We start from the raw sequence: 20,004 nt of genomic DNA, 5'->3' as shown, positions 1-20,004 counted from the left end.
ACCCACACCTGTTATGGGAATGATTTGCACTTAATATATGTGATGATCTTGCACATAACCTTCGTACCACGCGTGACATTCCTAATCCGACTGAGGAACAAATACTTGATTTTGGATTGTTTCTTCTCAATGACCTACTTCTAGAGTCTGGAAAAAACCTTCAAAACGACTTTCCCTCCATGCCAAAACCGATTGGAATATGGACTGAAATTGTTGGTAATAGGTTTATTTGGGAGCACAGACAACTTCAAATTGCTATTGAGATTTCAGATGTTGACTGTAATGTTGAACGTCTAAATCACGCACAAAAAACAGCTTTTCACTCAGTAACTGAATCCGTTAATGAAGAAAGAGGTGTGATATTTTTTTTGAATGGTGGAGCAGGAACAGGTAAAACGTTTTTGTACAACACGATTGCTGCTAGCTGTCGTGTAAAGGGTTTTATTGTTATCACAGTAGCTTCTTCTGGTATTGCTTCTTTACTATTAGTTGGAGGTAGAACTGCCCATTCCACTTTTCGTATCCCTTTGGATGTTCATGAGGATTCAATATGCAACATTGCTAAGCAGACTCCACACGCAGATCTATTTAGACAAACACGTCTAATTATTTGGGATGAAGTTCCTATGCAACACAGATATTGCGTTGAGGCAGTCAACCGTACCTTACAAGATGTTCGTGATGATACCAGACCGTTCGGTGGTATAACAGTCGTCATGGGGGGAGATTTTCGACAAATTTTACCTGTGATACCAAAAGGAGTTAGGGAGCAGATCGTAGGTGCGTCGCTTAGGCGGTCATCTATTTGGGACTTTATTAATGTCCTCACTCTTGATCAAAACATGCGGTTATGTCTCGAAGAACCTGCAAACCTCCATTTTTCAAATTTTTTACTCGAGGTGATTTTTATTTTCTTTAGGTAACATAAAGCATTATATTTAATTTCATATTCTTTTTCAACTATATATCCTTTTACTCATCATCTTTTATATTTTCCGAAGGTTGGATCAAGTACAGCCGAAAGAGTTAACTTGCCGTCTTCTATCAACAGATGCAATAATTTGCATTCTTTGATTTCTTCGACTTATCCAGGATTACATGTGGTGGGAACAAGTTCTTCTGAATATTTGACGGAAAGAACCATTCTCTCCGCACGTAATGACGATGTTAGTGAAATCAATATTTTGGCATTAAATATAATTCCTGGAGAAACAGTTACTTATTTTGCTGCCGACAAAATGGATGAAGCTGAAGCAAACGATTACACTAACGCTGCTCGCTATCCCTCTGAATTATTAAATTCACTTAATCCACCTGGATTTCCACCGTCCAAATTAGAATTGAAAGTTGGTTGTCCTGTTATGTTGTTACGAAATCTTTCTCCAAAAGACAAAAGATGGGATGTGTAATGGCACGAGATTGATGGTTATCAGATGTGCGTCTCGGGTACTTGAATGTAGAATTTTGAATGGAGATAAAGTCGGAAACTTGGTATTTATTCCAAGGATTTCTCTATCACCTACGTCTTCCGATTCGACCGTCCAGTTCACAAGGCGTCAATTTCCTGTGAAGCTAGCGTATGCAATGACAATAAACAAATCTCAAGGTCAATCAGTAAAATTTGTGGGGGTTGATCTTCGCACCCCAGTATTTAGCCATGGACAATTGTATGTTGCTTTATCGAGGTGCACATCTGCTACTAAATTGAGTATATTGTTGCGGGAAGATGAAAAGGCATTCACTACGACAAATGTCGTATATTCAGAAGTATTATTGTGATGATTCCGCATTAAGACATTATATTTAAGTTTTTTTTCCATTCAGTCGGAATTAATAAATCATTATCTTTATGGTTAATAGATCAATTTTTAGTTTTCCCTTTCAATTTCATTTGAATTTTTTTACAATGAAATACATGATAACTAGGTTCCCACCACGCCCTACGGGCGCGGTAGATCCCTCTTGGCTAACGCCGTTGTGGTTCATTACGCCCCGATTTTACGAGTAAACTAGGTTCCCACCGCGCCCTACGGGCGCGGTGGTTCCCTCTTGGCTAACGCCGTTGTGGTTCATTACGTCCCGATTTTACGAGTAAAGTGTTTTCGAGCATACTCCGAGTCTGCTTATACTGTGGGATCTATGATCACGTGGTTGACATCACGTTGGGTCGAGCTTACCCAAGAAGGGTATGCACAATGATGTCCATTTTCACACAATGTGGGGTCACGCGAATACCTGTCATCCGAAATCATGTACTGATTTCGAATGAAATCACGTACTGATTTCGGATGACAAGTAAACACATGACACCAAAAGGTGTGAAAATGGGCATCATTGTGCATACCCTTCTTGGGTAAGCTCGACCCAACGTGATGTCAACGACGTGATCATAGATCCCACAGTATAAGCAGACTCGGAGTATGCTCGAAAACACTTTACTCGTAAAATCGGGACGTAATGAACCACAACGACGTTAGCCAAGAGGGAACTACCGCGCCCGTAGGGCGCGGTGGGAACCTAGTCTCTAAAATAAATAACTGAATTCCTCTTTTCTCTCATTTTTGTTTGATAACCACCCACTTCATACCACTATATCCAAAACTACCTAATATTGATCCGCCACCAAAACAACCAACCCTTTAAGCATTTCCGTTTTCAAACTGATTTAAGTGTCATAATGCTCTCCAATTTTCACTCTTTAATCCAAAATATCAAATGACAGACCAATCAAGCATACAATATTGTTTCTTTCGTTTCTTTCTCGGCTTACAATTGAAAGGTAACTATTTCTCTCTTCTCCTCTATGTAATATTTATCGTTCTTTTCTTAACTTCTTACTCTTCCATATTCTATTGACGATCATATTCATTTGTGTTTTTTATGATCAAAATCTGAGTTTCATTTATATTTTAATTTTCGTTGTCTTCTTTTTCTTTGTAGGCAGTATTGTATCTGTACAATGAACAAGAACAATAACCCACGTGCTTTCATAAATTCTATTGTCAAGGCTGAAAGACATAAAGGGTGTGCCCATTAATAATTTTTAGATAGTTTTTTTTTTCCTTCATTGATTCTCTTTTCATGGAGGCTCTCTGTATTTGATGTGTTTGTATCTTTTAAGAATTTGTAACAGAGTATATCACGATTCACTATGCACATATGAGTTTGTACACAACCGCGAAATATTAGATTTGTATTGTTTCGTCTTTCCTCCTATGTAATGATCTATCATTTTTTTTTCCTTCTCAGTTGTTTATGCCATTTGGTTTAATTAAATTATTTTGATCTGTTTAGAAGGCTTCATCTTTGTAAGTATGACTTCTGATCCTCTTCTTTGAAGGTGGTATCTCTTCTTCTTTTATATCTAATTTTTCTAAATCTAAACGAAAAATGATTATGGTTATAATAGTTTTTGAGATCCGACCGTTAGTTAAAATAAACTAATTATCTTTATTTTACAACTTCTATGCAAAATTTTCAATTATCTATTGGAAAGTTAACTACCCAATATTATCTTCCTAAATTTAGCAATTTCTTTAATTATTCTACATGCTAAAACATTTACTCAACATTATTTTCAATAATGTCTTCCTAGAATCTAGGAAATTCAACAATTGAAATTCTAACTTTCTTATATTTGTAGCTTTTTTAATTTGTTTCTTTAACAACTATTTCTATGAGGTTTTAGTAGGTTTATTTTTTTCTTCAATAGTTTTTTCTAAAACTGAAAAAATAACTCCGCCCTTGATCCACTCCCACAATCAATGTGACTATAATATGATAAATTTGGCTACTTATAAGTTACTGATGTACGAGTACTTTTTGTTAAATATGTTGGGAGAAAGGAAGATAGGAATTATTATGATCACTAATTTGTGAGTTTCCACAAGTTTTAATTATATAGATGATTTGAATAGATATCCTACAGAGCTGAAAGACTTTGATATGGTACTCGAGGGATATGATCAATTTGGCTACGAATATTTTCAATTAACTAGGTATCTCCCGCGCCCCCGCGCCCTGCGGGCGCGGTCAATCCCTTCAGGCTTACGCCAGTCGTGGTCGAAACTTCCATAGTATAAGCACAAAGGGTTCAAGCATTCGCTCGGATGCATGTATTACGTTGTCTACGTAAATCGTCTTCTGATGTCACACGAACCGAACAAAAACCTAGACGTGCTAGCATTTTTTTTTTGCCTATTTTAATATTATGTGGTGCTAGCACGTCTAGGTTTTCGCTCGGTCCGTGTAACATCAGATAATGGCGATTTACGTAGACAACGTAATACATGCATCCGAGCGAATGCTTGAACCCTATGTGCTTATACTATGAAAGTTTCAACCACGACTGGCGTAAGCTCGAAGAGATTGACCGCGCCCGCAGGACGCGGGAGATACCTAGTAACCTATAAAGAGGCATATTATCCCCGTTGTTGGATGGGTTAATATTGGTCATGTGAGTTTGGCAAATAACACAAGGGGTTTAATATAGGGGTGTGTACATTTGACATCTGATTCAATTTTGATTGTTGCCAGTTATCTAATGTATCTGTTTGTACTACGTCTGGTCAAGTTCCCCAAGGAATTAGAAGATTTACACGAGAAGAGAAAGGAAAAAGAAAAGCAACAGATTTTGATGTAAGCATTAATTATAATAGATTTAATTTTTTTTCTTTTACTTTATTTATTCTGATGTGAGTTCATTTTGTTTTATGGAGAACATGTGAGACTTCACGTTGACATTATTTCTATGTGCATATCCCAATACGAAATGTTTCAATGGACGGTCAGACTTATCCCCTGAATAACCGACTGAGCTGTTTTAATATAATAGATTACATATATATATACTTATATATAAGTATATGATGGACATGATGGATGGTGGAGACTTAATGTTTAAGTTAGTTCCATCAAAATTTCATAACACTCACATATTTAAAAAAAAAATCATACAAGTAAAAAACAAAACTAGCAAACTCTAATTTTTGCCGCCCCCCTTTCATTCTAGAGTCTTCTTCCTCACGGCTACTACGCACTCTTCTAATCTTGTTTTCTTAATCTTCTTTTTCTTCTTCAACATCAGTTCGTCTCTCCAAGTCTCAAGGAGTCACGATTAACTAAACAGTACTTCATGTCCAAGAGTCTAAGTCGGTAAATCCATAGCTCCTCATACCTCCATTACTTATTTTTGGTAAGAAATTAGTTGTCTTTTCAAATTAGATTAAAAATAAAGGTTGCGACTTTGGAGAATAAAGAAAAATCTCTAGGAAATAATTCTTTTTACCAAATTGGTCAACTAAGATTGACTTTTTTATTTCTTTTTGTTGCTATAGGGCTTCCAATTTTGGAGTATGGCTAGAAGTTATGGACAGGGGCGGAACCAGGATTTTGAACTAGCTGGGGCAAGTTTAAAATACTAAAAAGTAAATATAGATCTTATGTATATGTGTACGAATTTTACACACTACTATCTATGTATATATACTAGGTTCCCACCGCGCCCTACGGGCGCGGTAGTTCCCTCTTGGCTAACGCCGTTGTGGTTCATTACGTCCCGATTTTACGAGTAAAGTGTTTTCGAGCATACTCCGAGTCTGCTTATACTGTGGGATCTATGATCACGTCGTTGACATCACGTTGGGTCGAGCTTACCCAAGAAGGGTATGCACAATGATGTCCATTTTCACACAATGTGGGGTCACGCGAATACCTGTCATCCGAAATCATGTACTGATTTCGAATGAAATCACGTACTGATTTCGGATGACAAGTAAACACATGACACCAAAAGGTGTGAAAATGGGCATCATTGTGCATACCCTTCTTGGGTAAGCTCGACCCAACGTGATGTCAACGACGTGATCATCACAATAATACTTCTGGATATACGACATTTGTCGTAGTGAATGTCTTTTCATCTTCACGCAACAATATACTCAATTTAGTAGCAGATGTGCACCTCGATAAAGCAACATACAATTGTCCATGGCTAAATACTGGGGTGCGAAGATCAACCCCCACAAATTTTACTGATTGACCTTGAGATTTGTTTATTGTCATTGCATACGCTAGCTTCACAGGAAATTGACGCCTTGTGAACTGGACGGCCGAATCGGAAGACGTAGGTGATAGAGAAATTCTTGGAATAAATACTAAGTTTCCGACTTTATCTCCATTCAAAATTCTACATTCAAGTACCCGAGACGCACATCTGATAACCATCAATCTCGTGCCATTACACATCCCATCTTTTGGAGAAAGATTTCGTAACAACATAACAGGACAACCAACTTTCAATTCTAATTTGGACGGTGGAAATCCAGGTGGATTAAGTGAATTTAATAATTCAGAGGGATAGCGAGCAGCGTTAGTGTAATTGTTTGCTTCAGCTTCATCCATTTTGTCGGCAGCAAAATAAGTAACTGTTTCTCCAGGAAATATCTTTAATGCCAAAATATTGATTTCACTAACATCGTCATTACGTGCGGAGAGAATGGTTCTTTCCGTCAAATATTCAGAAGAACTTGTTCCCACCACATGTAATCCTGGATAAGTCGAAGAAATCAAAGAATGCAAATTATTGCATCTGTTGATAGAAGACGGCAAGTTAACTCTTTCGGCTGTACTTGATCCAACCTTCGGAAAATATAAAAGATGATGAGTAAAAGGATATATAGTTGAAAAAGAATATGAAAATAAATATAATGCTTTATGTTACCTAAAGAAAATAAAAATCACCTCGAGTAAAAAATTTGAAAAATGGAGGTTTGCAGGTTCTTCGAGACATAACCGCATGTTTTGATCAAGAGTGAGGACATTAATAAAGTCCCAAATAGATGACCGCCTAAGCGACGCACCTACGATCTGCTCCCTAACTCCTTTTGGTATCACAGGTAAAATTTGTCGAAAATCTCCCCCCATGACGACTGTTATACCACCGAACGGTCTGGTATCATCACGAACATCTTGTAAGGTACGGTTGACTGCCTCAACGCAATATCTGTGTTGCATAGGAACTTCATCCCAAATAATTAGACGTGTTTGTCTAAATAGATCTGCGTGTGGAGTCTGCTTAGCAATGTTGCATATTGAATCCTCATGAACATCCAAAGGGATACGAAAAGTGGAATGGGCAGTTCTACCTCCAACTAATAGTAAAGAAGCAATACCAGAAGAAGCTACTGTGATAACAATAAAACCCTTTACACGACAGCTAGCAGCAATCGTGTTGTATAAAAAGGTTTTACCTGTTCCTGCTCCACCATTCAAAAAAAATATCACACCTCTTTCTTCATTAACGGATTCAGTTACAGAGTGAAAAGCTGTTTTTTGTGCGTAATTTAGACGTTCAACATTAGAGTCAACATCTGAAATCTCAATAGCAATTTGAAGTTGTCTGTGCTCCCAAATAAACCTATTACCAACAATTTCAGTCCATATTCCAATCGGTTTTGGCATGGAGGGAAAGTCGTTTTGAAGGTTTTTTCCGAACTCTAGAAGTAGCTCATTGAGAAGAAACAATCCAAAATCAAGTATTTGTTCCTCAGTCGGATTAGGAATGTCACGCGTGGTACGAAGGTTATGTGCAAGATCATCACATATATTAAGTGCAAATCGTTCCCATAACAGGTGTGGGTTTAACGGACAACATTCAATGAGAATGACACAAAAAAGCCTCCTCAACTGGTAACCAGAATTCATAAACTTTGCCTCTTCTAAACATTGTATCCACTCGTCGTCATCTTCCAAAAGACCCCGTGCAACACATGCCAATTTAAAGGTATCATGTAACTTATCGTCTACTGTGCGTAAAGATTCAAACGACGTCGGACCTGATACAACTGTGAGTAGCAACCTCAAGTAAAATCTCTCGCCTGCATTTGGACTTACAAAATACATTCTGCCAATAGCAGCACCTCTTTGCCTAGGTTTCCAAATTTTATGACTTTTGTCCCAAACGAAATGTTCTGGGAACTCTTGATAAGTATAGGCTCTTGCACTCTGAAATTCTCTACAACACAAAAAGTATCCCATCAACGTTGACCTTTGTAATTCAGCTCTTTGTTGAACTACTTCAGGTAAATCTGTAGGATTGAACAATACATTATGCATACCAGGTAGATGTACTGCCAATCTCACAACAGAAGGGTATTCTTCATGCAACGAATGACCGAAGAGTCTCCAAGCAGCTTCAGGCGGAGCAATGTACCGTGAATCAAGATACAGTTTAATCTCATCTGTCCCCCCAATAACATAGGTCGCGCGATCACCTCCCTTATAGATATATTTGTTAATATATTTCACACATCTGACGCTTGCACACACTTCAACATTGATGTGACAATCAAATATTCTAGAGAGATATGGATTATACGGAACCACATTTAGGTTGTTGACCTTACGACCACGGATAGTAAAAACACGTCCATCATTACGACGACGATAGAGTGGATAACCGTCCTCACCTAGAACTGTAGAATCCACAAATTTTCTAGGATATCTTTTTGTACACTTACCTTTGTTCATACATGGTGCATTTGGTCTTTCTTTTCCGCACGGACCGTGGATCATACAATTTTTAACAGTATTGAATAAAAAAGGATCTTCCTCTTCATCTGGAAATTCCGCACAAACAACTCTGTCGACTTGGTCTGCATCCCGAATCTTGTCATTTTTTGCAAGGAATATAAGGGCATGCATATGTGGTAAACCACGTTTCTGAAATTCAATCGTGTAGACATGAGCAACAACTTCACCAAAAACATTATTTTCTTTTATCACTTTCATCAGGTGTTTTCTTTTTAACTCAAACACACGTGCCACCAAGTCTGGACGATCTAGTGCCGTTTGATGTGGTAGTAAAGCACTCGTTATTTCAGGCCATTTTGGATTTGCAGTCATCGTGAGAAAAATATCTGGATGATGGTTGAATCGAGTAATAGCCATGGAATCTTGATAAATTTCGAACATATTTCTTGCTCCACCTGTAAATGAAGATGGTAAAATAAGTTTTTTACCAATTTGATCCGGAGGCACCCCATCTTCCGCTACATCAGTAAGACCAGAGTAAAGCTCACAACGAAGCACATCCTGTCTGCGTCTGATAAACATCAATCGATTTTGTTCTGTTGAAGCCCAAGCATCTACTAAAAACTCTTGAAATAATTTTCCTCCTCTTAAAATATTAGAATATTCTGAAGGCCTTTGAAAAAGTCTATAACTGAAATACTCCATTTGAGTTACTCGTGACTTACCTTGGCGATCATTTTGAACATCCCACTGCTTAATATCAGGTTCCCATCCAAGCTCGCCATATGGAAAAAATAAGACATAATGGAGTGGTAAATAAGCTGGATGACATTCTGATATCCGCATCAGTTCTCTATTCCCCCTTAAGTGTAAAACAATATCTCTTACCGTAGGCTTTTCAGTACCATCTCCAGGCAATATAACAGCAATCTCATCCGAGGTTGGTAGATTATAGCGTCTTCTATCAGTCGCCGAGTTATAATGTAGATAAGCAGGTACATTTTGGTCGGGCGAAACATTCACCTGATTTAGAATAGAATAAGCTTGACGATATTTGGGATAAAATACATTAAACTCTAATAATGTATCTTGAATTATCTTGAGGACGTCCACATTAAGGTCTTCATTTCTTGCTGAACGAATGTTCAATGCATCAGATGCATCATCGTAAATATATAGTTGAGCATATGAACCTTCTGTGCCACGATCTGGCAAGAGAGACCCTGTTCTATGACGCAATTCTCCATGTATCGTAAAAGAATTTGGACCACCTGACGTTAAAATTCTCGGCTGCAATGAGCATCCAAGGCTCGTAAACGCGTTCGCCGCATTGTAACGTCGTATATTTGACCGGAATGAGGATGAAAGATGATCATTTCCTTCATATAATCTTTTTAAAGCTATAGGTGGCTCCAAGAGTCTCGGAAGACGTATTTTACCTTGCAAGCAACATGTTCCAAATTTTGGTCTAACAATAGACGACCTCACCAATTTTTCGTCAATCTAATGTAAAGCCTGACAATGAGGACAAACTACGTCCATAGCACCGAGAAAATGACGTTCATTCGAGGGTTGGGAGTTGTTTGGGGTAACAGTTGATATTGAATTGTCATCACTATTTGGACTTGAATTTAATTCAGGGACGACCGATGATACTTCATTAATTTCATTTCCATGTTCTGAATTTTGAAGATTATGCACAGTCGGGACCTCTTCAGGAATATCATTATGAACATGAGAATCTGTTACCATCTATAAGACAAAAGCAAAAGTTAATAATTACATGTTAATTGTGATAATTCTAAATTACAGATTGATATATGTATTTTCAATTTTAGGTCAACACCTCTTCAAGAGTTTCGTTGTTGACATGAACTCGAGAAGTTATTACAGATGTTTCGTTTGGTTCACGAATTGTCAAGGATGAACGGTTTCTGCTTTGTAAGATTTCTCTTTCACGTCGTCTTCGTTGGGATAATGTGCGTGGTGATAACGGAATATCCTAGCAAAATGAACTCACATCAGAATAAAAAAAAGTAAAAGAAATTAAATTAAATCTATTATAATTAATGCTTACATCAAAATCTGTTGCTTTTCTTTTTCCTTTCTCTTCTCGTGTAAATCTTCTAATTCCTTAGGGAACTTGACCAGACGTAGTACAAACAGATACATTGGATAACTGGCAACAATCAAAATTGAATCAGTTAAACCAATAGCTGAAATATCAATAGCTAGAGAGTGAGGGAGAAAGACTGAGAGAGACTGATGTTTATACTCACATTTGCACGTGTTTCATTTCTTTCAGTTGGTGGACTCCGTTGTTCAGGATTGGAAGTCATTCACTTGAGATTTTATTACACCTAAAATAACCATACAGTAACTCTGGTGAATTTAAAATCGATAACGACCAAGAATCCTAAAAACTAAGTAACATATGATTTCACTATGCTAAAAATAGACTTCTAATAGATTATTTTCGTATTATTCATTGTTTCATCCATTTGAGGTTGTCTCAAATGTAGGAATTATATGATTATATGATGTAAATATTTAAAGAATAACATTATTCTTATAGACAGTAAAATTCTCAAAAGCTACCAGCATTCATTGTGACAATAACATTCTTCTTCACATTAACTCCTAGTAAGAGAGACAAAAACATTTCTTAAAACGTTTTTTCAGCAAGGTAATGAAAGATAGATCACCAAAAAAAGCCAATAAGCACATAGAGAAGGAGAAAATATGTATACCTCGAGCTGGAACAAATCGAACTACTGCTTTGTTTGACTCTAGAGTTTGGGAACGAATCGAAGAAATCGAATTAATGGTGTTTGCCGTCTTTCTATCAACAGGAATTCAGAAGTTCCAAACTTCAGTGAAACATTTCGTATTGCAACTTTAAACAAACAATACAAAACCAAACAGTAAGAAGTGAAATCACTTTCAATTCTCTCTAAGACTATCAATAGGAATTCTTACCGAAACAGAAATTAGCCGACTTATAAGCAACGGAAAAAACGAACTCCTAAGCAAGAGAAAATAGAACTGGACGAAGAGAAAAAAAAACAGAAATCAGCATCATTAACATATACCATTAAACAATTAACCAAAGAGATACAGAAAAGTTAAACATAAACCAAATTTGAATTCTTACCGAAACAGAAATCAGCCAACTTCTAAGCAACGGAAAAATCGAACTCCTAAGGAAGAGAAAATAGAACTGGACGAATAGAAAAAAAAAACATAAATCAGCAACATTAACATATACTATTAAACAATTAACATATACCCATTAAACAATTAACCAAAAAGATACAGAAAAGTTAAACATAAACCAAATTTGAATTGTTACGGAAACAAAAATCAGTCAACTTCTAAGCAGGAAAAATCGAACTCCTAAGTAAGAGAAAATAGAATAGGATGAAGAGAAAAAAAAAACAGAAAAGTTTAAACATAAACTAAATTTGACTTTTTACCTTTTGGTTAATCAAATGCTTAAGCAACCTAAGGAAGGGAAAAATCAAACTCCGAAGAAAGAGAAATCTAAGATCTGGATGAAGAGAAAAAATAGAAATCAGTCAACTATAAAAGTGATAAATCTTAACTGGACGACATGAAAAAACAGTCGAAGTAATAATAATGTGAATAACGTAACCTGAATCAAAAGAAAGAGCCGACTTAGTTTTTTTTATCCCGGGAGAGAAAGGCTTCGAGGCAATGAACTTGGGAGGGAAAGTGATGGGAACTATGAATCAACCAACATTTGAATCAATTGTAAAGTTCTATATGAATCTTTTCTCTAATTCATCAATTCATGTCTTAACTTATAATAACCTCATTAATCGTCAACATTTTTCGTTTCTTAATGTGCAAATAAAACATGCAGAATGTTGTCGCTTATATGGCTTATATGTGCTTTTCATCTATATTACTTGAATTTATATGCAGAATGGTGGTCAAGTTACTCCCTGAACAACAAACATTTCTAAGATCAGAAAACTAATGTGAACGTTGTGTGCACCTATATTTATTCATGTTGTGATGCAAAATCCTAGATGAAATGATTTTTGTTTGTGTGCACATAGTGTAGACTCTTGCTTTTCAGGTCATTGTTAAGCAATTATGGTGGTCAAGTTACTCCCTGAACAACAAACATTTCTAAGATCATAAAACTAATGTGAACTGTGTGTGTGCACTTATATTACTATTACTATTCATGCTCATTTTCCTTTTCGGGTACATATAGAACTTGGGGTAAAAATAGGACTGAATTCTAGCTCATTTATATTTGGACAATAGTCGAAGTAATAAACAAAAATCTGACTACTATTGTGAATACCATTAAACAATTAACCAAAGAGATACAGAAAAGTTAAACATAAACCAAATTTGAATTCTTACCGAAACAGAAATCAGCCAAGTTCTAAGCAACGGAAAAATCGAACTCCTAAGGAAGAGAAAATAGAACTGGACGAAGAGAAAAAAAAAAAAAAAAAAAAAGTCAGCAACATTAACATATACTATTAAACAATTAACATATACCCATTAACCAATTAACCAAAAAGATACAGAAAAGTTAAATATAAACCAAATTTGAAGTGTTATGGAAACAAAAATCAGTCAACTTCTAAGCAACGAAAAAATCGAACTCCTAAGTAAGAGAAAACAGAAAAGTTTAAACATAAACAAAAAATCAGACTTTTTACCTTTTGGTTAATCAAATTCTTAAGCAACCTAAGCAAGGGAAAAATCAAACTCCGAAGCAAGAGAGAAATCTAAGATCTGGATAAAGAGAAAAAATAGAAATCAGTCAACTATAAAAGTGATAAATCTTAACTGGAAGAAATGAAAAAACAGTCGAAGTAATAATAATGTGAATAACCTAACCTGTATCAAAAGAAAGAGCCGACTTAGATTTTTTATCCCGGGAGAGAAAGTGATGGGAACTATGAATCAACCAACTTTTGAATCAATTGTAAAGTTCTATATGAATCTTTTCTCTAATTCATCAATTCATGTCTTAACTTATAATAACCTCATTAATCGTCAACATTTTTCGTTTCTTAATTTGCAGATAAAACATGCAGAATGTCGTCGCTTATATGTGCTTTTCATCTATATTACTTGAATTTATATGCAGAATGGTGGTCAAGTTACTCCCTGAACAACAAACATTTCTAAGATCATAAAACTAATGTGAACTGTGTGTGTGCACCTATATTACGATTACTATTACTATTACTATTCATGCTCATTTTCCTTTTCGGGTACATATAGAACTTGGGGTAAAAATAGGACTAAATTCTAGCTCATGTATAGTTTTGGAGAATAGTCGAAGTAATAAACAAAAATCAGACTACTATTGTGAATAACCTAACCTGGATTATAAGAAAGAGTTGTCGAAGAAGAGAAAAAAAAAAGAGATCGGCCAGCTATCTATGTGAAAAAAACACTGAGCAACCTTAACTGGATTAAAAAAACATTCCACTAATGTGAATAATCCTAACCTGGAGAGGAAGACCGCGGAAGTGCAAAAGACTATGTATAAAATAACCTCCCTGCAATTCAAAAAAACATAAAAATCAAAATCAAATAACTTAATGTAATTTTAATCTAGGAAATCAATTGTAAAGTTGTTCCATGACAGGCTGCACATCAACACTATGATATTTTTATGCAAAAAAAAAAAAATACTATGAAATAACTCCCTGCAATGTCAAAAACTTGTCATGAAAAATAATACATGAAATAACTCTCTGCAATTTGTTCATTAAGTATAGATTTTCGAACCCACATTAAACAGGTTATTCACATTTAGATTATTTGTTCATTAAGTATAAATTTGACTTTGAGTTTCTTCAAACACATTATGAGCAAGAAGTACAGTACCTCTTTGATAGACCTGGATGAAGAGAAAAAAAATATAAATTAGCCAACTATCTATGAGAAAAAAAAAGTGAGGAGCCTTAACTGGATGAAAAGAAAAACAGTCGAACTAATGTGAATAACCTAACTTGGATAAAACCCTTGAAAAGCATTCCACAAAAATCTCCCCTCCTTCACAGAACTATTTTGGTTAAGATTAAAACTTCAGTGAAACGTTCCGCTTGGTTACTCTTTCACGTCGTCTAACACTCCTTAAAAGAGACTTTCTGGAGGAAAGGACAAAGATGTACTTGTTGAAGACCCTGCGATTTGTGCTTTCAATGCTCCTGTTTTGCTGCTAATGAGAAAGGATTGCAAGTCAGACAAAAATTGAGCAATATGGGAAGAGCACGCCCTAAGCAAGGGAAAAATCAAACTCCAAAGCAAGAGAGAAATATAAGATCTGGATAAAAATGAATTTAGAACTTGAAACAAAAAGAGAACGAAATTTAGATGTCGGTTAAGATCCAGAACTTGAAATCCAAACCTTTATTTACCTTTTAGGTCAGAGTGGAGTTGATATGTAATGCTTCACTGAAACTATATGAATTCTAGCTAGATTAAAAATAGAAATCAGCCAACTAATAAACAATCGAACTAATGTGAATAACCTAACCTGGATTAGAAATAGACATCAGCAAACTAATGTGAATAACCTATGAGAAACAAAACAATCGAACTAATGTGAATAACCATAAAAATCATAATCAAAGGCTGCACATGAAGACTATGAACACCTCCTTGCAATGTGAAAAACATCTCATGAAAAAGTATACTGCGAGGCTAATGATTCGACTAAGAACAAATAATAACAAATCATACCCATAACTAAAAACTTGGTCCTAATTAATGTAAACTGATCCCAAAAGAGGAACAAAATCTTGAAAACCCATCACTCAAATCCATATCTAAACCATGTAGGATTTGTCTTGGCAGTTTTTTTCTCTCTTAAGTATACTGCGAGGCTAATGATTCCACCAAGAATTTAGTTGAAATTTCTAAAAGAACAAATACAAACAAATCATACCCATAACTAAGAACTTGGTCCTAACTAAGAACAAATACAAAATTTCGAATTTTGTAACCCCTTACTCAAAAGAGGAACAATTTCTTATCAGAGCAACAAAATCCTGAAAACCCATTACTCAAAACAAATAATAAATAATCGTACCCAAAGACTTTAATGAAGCATTTCACCAAACAGTTGTTGAGCAATGAGGATAGACTTCTGAAGCTTTAACCTAAAACAAAAGATGAGAGATTTAACCTTAAAAATCTCCCTGCAAGATTTAACCTTAAAAATCAAATCATAAAAAACTAAAGAACTTAAGATCAAAACTATAACCTAAAATAACACACAACCAAAGAAACATCAAAAACTAAAGATAAAAACTCTTGTAGTACCTATTTGTAAGGAGAAGAAGATTTTGCTGGAGCTACAGAAAAGAAAACCGAAAGATTTTGAAGAGGTTTTTGAAGCAGTCGAAATGAGATTTTCCATTGACTTCGTGGAGATAGTGAAATCAGTTGAGAAATTCGGGGGAAGACGGCTTCGAGAAATCAGGAGCTTGGGAGTTTGGAGATTTCAAATTTGAAGAGAGAGGTTGAATTCGACTGAGATGTTTAAGGGTTTGGTAAAACTGTTTTGTGGAGAAGGAGAGATCGTGGAGAGGAGAATGAGAGGCCCCTCTTTGTAAATGACAACTTTAGCCTCCAATAAAGTCTCTAATTACTCAAACATTTAAAATAGATAAATTTTGGGTTATTTTCCTCCGTTAGATGTAAAATTCACACAAAGAATGGATGGCCAGACTTATACCCTGAATAATTACTGAGCTGTTTTATTATAATAGATATATATATACAAATTTCGATTTTTTTACTTGAAATAAAGAAGATAGTTGTTTGAAGAAAGAGGGAGAGAGAGGAAAAAGTAGAAAGAAATTCGCCATCGAAAAACTAGTCCCTCTATACAAACAAATCTCGAAGATAAAAAGAAAAGATAAGGACTTCAGAGAGAAGATAAAAATACCACACCTCTTATTCTCCCTATAATAACTATTTATCTTTCATACAATTAAAAAAATAAAGGTAAAATTATTATTAAAATAATGGGTAATTACTATTAAATCATAAAAGAATAAGTAACAAAAAAGTAATTCAAAAGGGCTATTTTTAGAAGTTGGGAAAATTTAGGGGTCATTGTGTGAATTGATTGTAACTAAAAAGCCAAAAGAAAGAATAAAAACAAAAATGGCGTAATTGCCTAGCAGCAGATTCTAACCCTGAACCTTACATGCCAGAGGCACAGTCTTATCCACTAAGTCGAGGCTCCTGTGGTGTTATATTTTCTACAGCCTCTTACAAATACTAAAATTCTAGCCCGGGCCATTGCCTAGGCTGGTCTACACATGGGTCCGTCCCTGCCTCCCTGGTTATGGAGGAGAAGACATGGATTGAGTTTTTCTCAAAATAAGAAGAAAGAAGAGGGCAAGAAGAAAGAAGGGGAATGGACAAAAATAAATAAATAAAATTACTTTTTTATTTAGAATTAATTTTGTAAATTGTAAAAATTTTCTGTATTCCTTATAGGAATATTCCCTTAAGGTTTTGCAAAGAACATGGATTCCCTAGAAAATTTATTCCCCGGAGATTTTCCTTTATTCTCTAAACCCGGGCCAAAATAAATAGTATACTTGCTTTGGAATTCCTAATTAACTTTAGAGATTGATTACGACCGCTGATTTGGGGAAATAAGAATATTATGCAGGGTGATTTTTTTTAGAAATTTTGAGCGTATAGACAAAAAAACGGGCTCTAATAACAGTTTTAGTCCTCTCTAATCCCATAAAGGGTTTAAAAACCAAAATATTAATTTCAATGGGTATCTAGTCCATTTGTATACATCTAGAGAGAAAACACAAATCCCTAGAATACATAATAAATCTTAATACCTAAACTAACCTTCCTTATATATAAAAACAGATTTACCTTCAAAATCCCTAAATATCTTTTTCCGTTTTTATCTCCCACCTTATCTCTCCAATCACGTTTCTAATCAAAGTAACCTCTATCTTCATTATCTTCAGTAACCGAAACCTGTTTATTTTTTCTCTCTCTCAATTCGAATCATCTAATAATCTTCCATTAAACTCAGAAAGCTTGTTTCATCTTCATTAGAGCAGTTGTAAACACCTTTATCGTTTATCAGGTTTTACACATTTCGGAAGTCTATGTTCGTACCATTGAAACAGATTCTGAATCCGATTTAATATTGCTTTTCAGGTGATTGAATCAGATTCTCTCTCTCTAAAGTTAAACGTATATGATTTTGATTATGATCTCAAAGATTTGTTTACTATTTCATTAACTTCGAATGTTCGCTGTTTATTTTCTCTCTTTAAGATTTTCATCATTGTTTTTTATCTTGATGTTTAATAGATATTTACTGATTAGTTCAAATCGAGTATGTTTTGTTTTCATCCGATCATATAATTTTTCATTATATTTAGGTTTAAGCTTCTTGATTTTCTGATATTTCTTCACCTCAGATCTTTTGTTTCGTACAATTTTATGAACCAGGTGTTATTCCGTACGTTTATCATAACAAAATATACAATATAGGTAATTTACAGTAAATTTTGATACTTTTTAGTACATTACGCAAACATCTTTTGCACGATGTTTTTATAAGAGAATGTAAAATACGCGTAATTTGTTATACATTATATATAATTTATAATAAATTCTAAAACATCGTATAAGTGCACATAAATTATGTATTATTTATTTACCATTACGCATATTTTTCACCCAAAACAGCAGCCTTGTTAAGCTGACCAAACTACTCAAAACCTTCAAATATTGTCAAAATTTGACAAACATTATACATAATTTACGGAACTGTACATGTAGTTTATAATACAATATATGATTTTTGTTTAATGTATGTGTATTTATGTATGTAGATTTGATATAACAGATGGAATTTCAAACAGAATCATCAAATCAAAGTAAGTCAACGAAACTAAAATCTGATGGTTGGGATAAAATATTTACTGAAGTTGGTCAGTTGTTTCCTGGTGGTGCAAAAGCATTTGGATATGCTCTTCCACAATATAGTGTAACTGCTGTTTGTCCTGCTCAAGACTGCAAATGAAGAGTACATGGATGGGCACCATATCTGAACCAGAGAAGATTTTGTACGTTTTTTTGTAACAGAATGTAAACGATGTGTAATTTATTGAACGTGACGCATATACATTTGATAAATTACGTTGTATACATGACAAATGATGGTTGCCTCGTCATAAATAACACATAATTTAGGAACTTGTTTCATAATTTTGTATTCGATGTGTGGTTATGTATGAGTAAAAACGAAAACAAATGCTGCTGTAATGTTCCCAGAAAAATATACTTTTTCCAAATTTGAAAGTTAAGTGAGAGAAAGTGATAAATACGTTTTGTATATTAACCCCCAAATTACGCTTAACTGATCCTAGAAAATATTCTCTTCCCAAATCTGAAAGTTAAGTGAGAGAAAATTGATTTGAATCGGAAAAAAAATTACATAGTAAGAGAGAGAAAATTGATTTGGTTTCCAAATCTGTAAACATAGACTGGTTTCCAAATCTGTAAAGAGAGAGAACATTGATTTGGTTAGGGTTTTTGTTTTGAATCGATTTGGGAATAGATTTGCTTTCCAAAATGGTTTAGAAGAGAAAGAAAAATCAATTTTAGGTTTATATCCGTTAGCTGCTTTAAAACCCCCAAATCACGTCAACATTAGAAGCCTTCCAGATCCACCTCGGAAATTAAAAATCCCGCGATTTTTGTAGGATGGACATGAACGGTAATTATTTCATAAAGAATGGGTTATTATGTCCATAATGCAAAGGACTAAATATTCTTTTCTTGGGAAGATTGGATCATAAACTTTTTTTGAACATTATTTCGGTCTATATACCCATGGACCCTTTTTTTAAAGGGAATATGGAAAATTTAGAAGATTATCTGGGGAAACAAATTTTAAGGGGAAATAAATCTTCTTCTTCAACTACAGCCACCACCTCCGGCTGCCACCAGCTCTCTCTCTCTCTCTCTCTCACGGTCACACAATCTAGCTCTCTCTCTCTCACGCTCTCTCCCTCTCACAATATCTCCCTCTCTCTCTCTCTCTCTCACAATCTCTCTCTCTCTCTTTCTCTCTCTCTCTCTCTCACACACACACACACACAGTATCTCACACTCACATTCCCTCTCTCTCTCTCAGGATACTTCATGTAAACTTAAGTTCCTCATTTCTTCATCTCCTTCATGAAACCTAATTACCCGTTCACCTAACTAATCTCTAACCCATAACCTATTTCGTCAATATCTTCTTTTGAGATAAAATACTCACAACCAAATGAAATAAAAACAAATGATGCTTCCTCCTTATCCATAAGCCATTCATTAAACTTCTTCATTTGGTTATCATAACTACCACTGTCTCCACTGCCACCGGACCATGGTCCCAGTGAAGTCATCTTCTCTATCAACCTC

General features: G+C 35.0%; 1 protein-coding gene, 1 long non-coding RNA gene and 2 pseudogenes across 7 annotated transcripts; 1 reads left to right on the top strand and 3 right to left on the bottom strand.

Moving 5' to 3' along the window:
• The first annotated feature begins 423 nt into the window (after nucleotides 1-423).
• LOC147548776 (uncharacterized) lies at nucleotides 424-1,779 on the top strand (annotated as a pseudogene).
• Nucleotides 1,780-5,868: 4,089 nt separating this feature from the next.
• Nucleotides 5,869-7,064, bottom strand: LOC147548775 (uncharacterized). The gene is made up of 2 exons (XM_086668117.1): nucleotides 6,742-7,064; nucleotides 5,869-6,639 (listed from the first exon to the last, which is right to left on the bottom strand). Exons 1-2 carry the CDS (start codon nucleotides 7,012-7,014, stop codon nucleotides 5,869-5,871), a joined length of 1,044 nt encoding a protein of 347 aa, XP_086524243.1. The 5' UTR covers nucleotides 7,015-7,064.
• Nucleotides 7,065-7,075: 11 nt separating this feature from the next.
• LOC147548774 (uncharacterized) lies at nucleotides 7,076-10,259 on the bottom strand (annotated as a pseudogene).
• Nucleotides 10,260-10,263: 4 nt separating this feature from the next.
• On the bottom strand, nucleotides 10,264-16,106 carry LOC147548773 (uncharacterized). Of its 6 annotated transcripts, none has more exons than XR_015238962.1 (15): nucleotides 15,862-16,071; nucleotides 15,629-15,698; nucleotides 14,422-14,752; nucleotides 14,040-14,090; nucleotides 13,420-13,478; nucleotides 13,239-13,314; nucleotides 12,934-12,999; nucleotides 12,188-12,277; nucleotides 12,009-12,082; nucleotides 11,687-11,752; nucleotides 11,512-11,577; nucleotides 11,283-11,428; nucleotides 10,812-10,892; nucleotides 10,610-10,711; nucleotides 10,264-10,534 (listed from the first exon to the last, which is right to left on the bottom strand). It is a non-coding gene; the product is annotated as an uncharacterized LOC147548773 (long non-coding RNA). The 6 variants fall into 6 exon arrangements; XR_015238957.1 differs by having other exon boundaries at nucleotides 11,283-11,374; XR_015238961.1 differs by having other exon boundaries at nucleotides 11,283-11,370.
• Nucleotides 16,107-20,004: the final 3,898 nt, after the last annotated feature.

This window comes from Eschscholzia californica, unplaced genomic scaffold (assembly GCF_041429995.1).
Source record: "Eschscholzia californica isolate CP2 unplaced genomic scaffold, dmEscCali1.0.p SCAF_3, whole genome shotgun sequence".
Lineage (NCBI taxonomy): Eukaryota > Viridiplantae > Streptophyta > Magnoliopsida > Ranunculales > Papaveraceae > Eschscholzia > Eschscholzia californica.
Note: the sequence above shows the minus strand (reverse complement) of the source record. Positions and strands in the feature narration are given on the sequence as shown.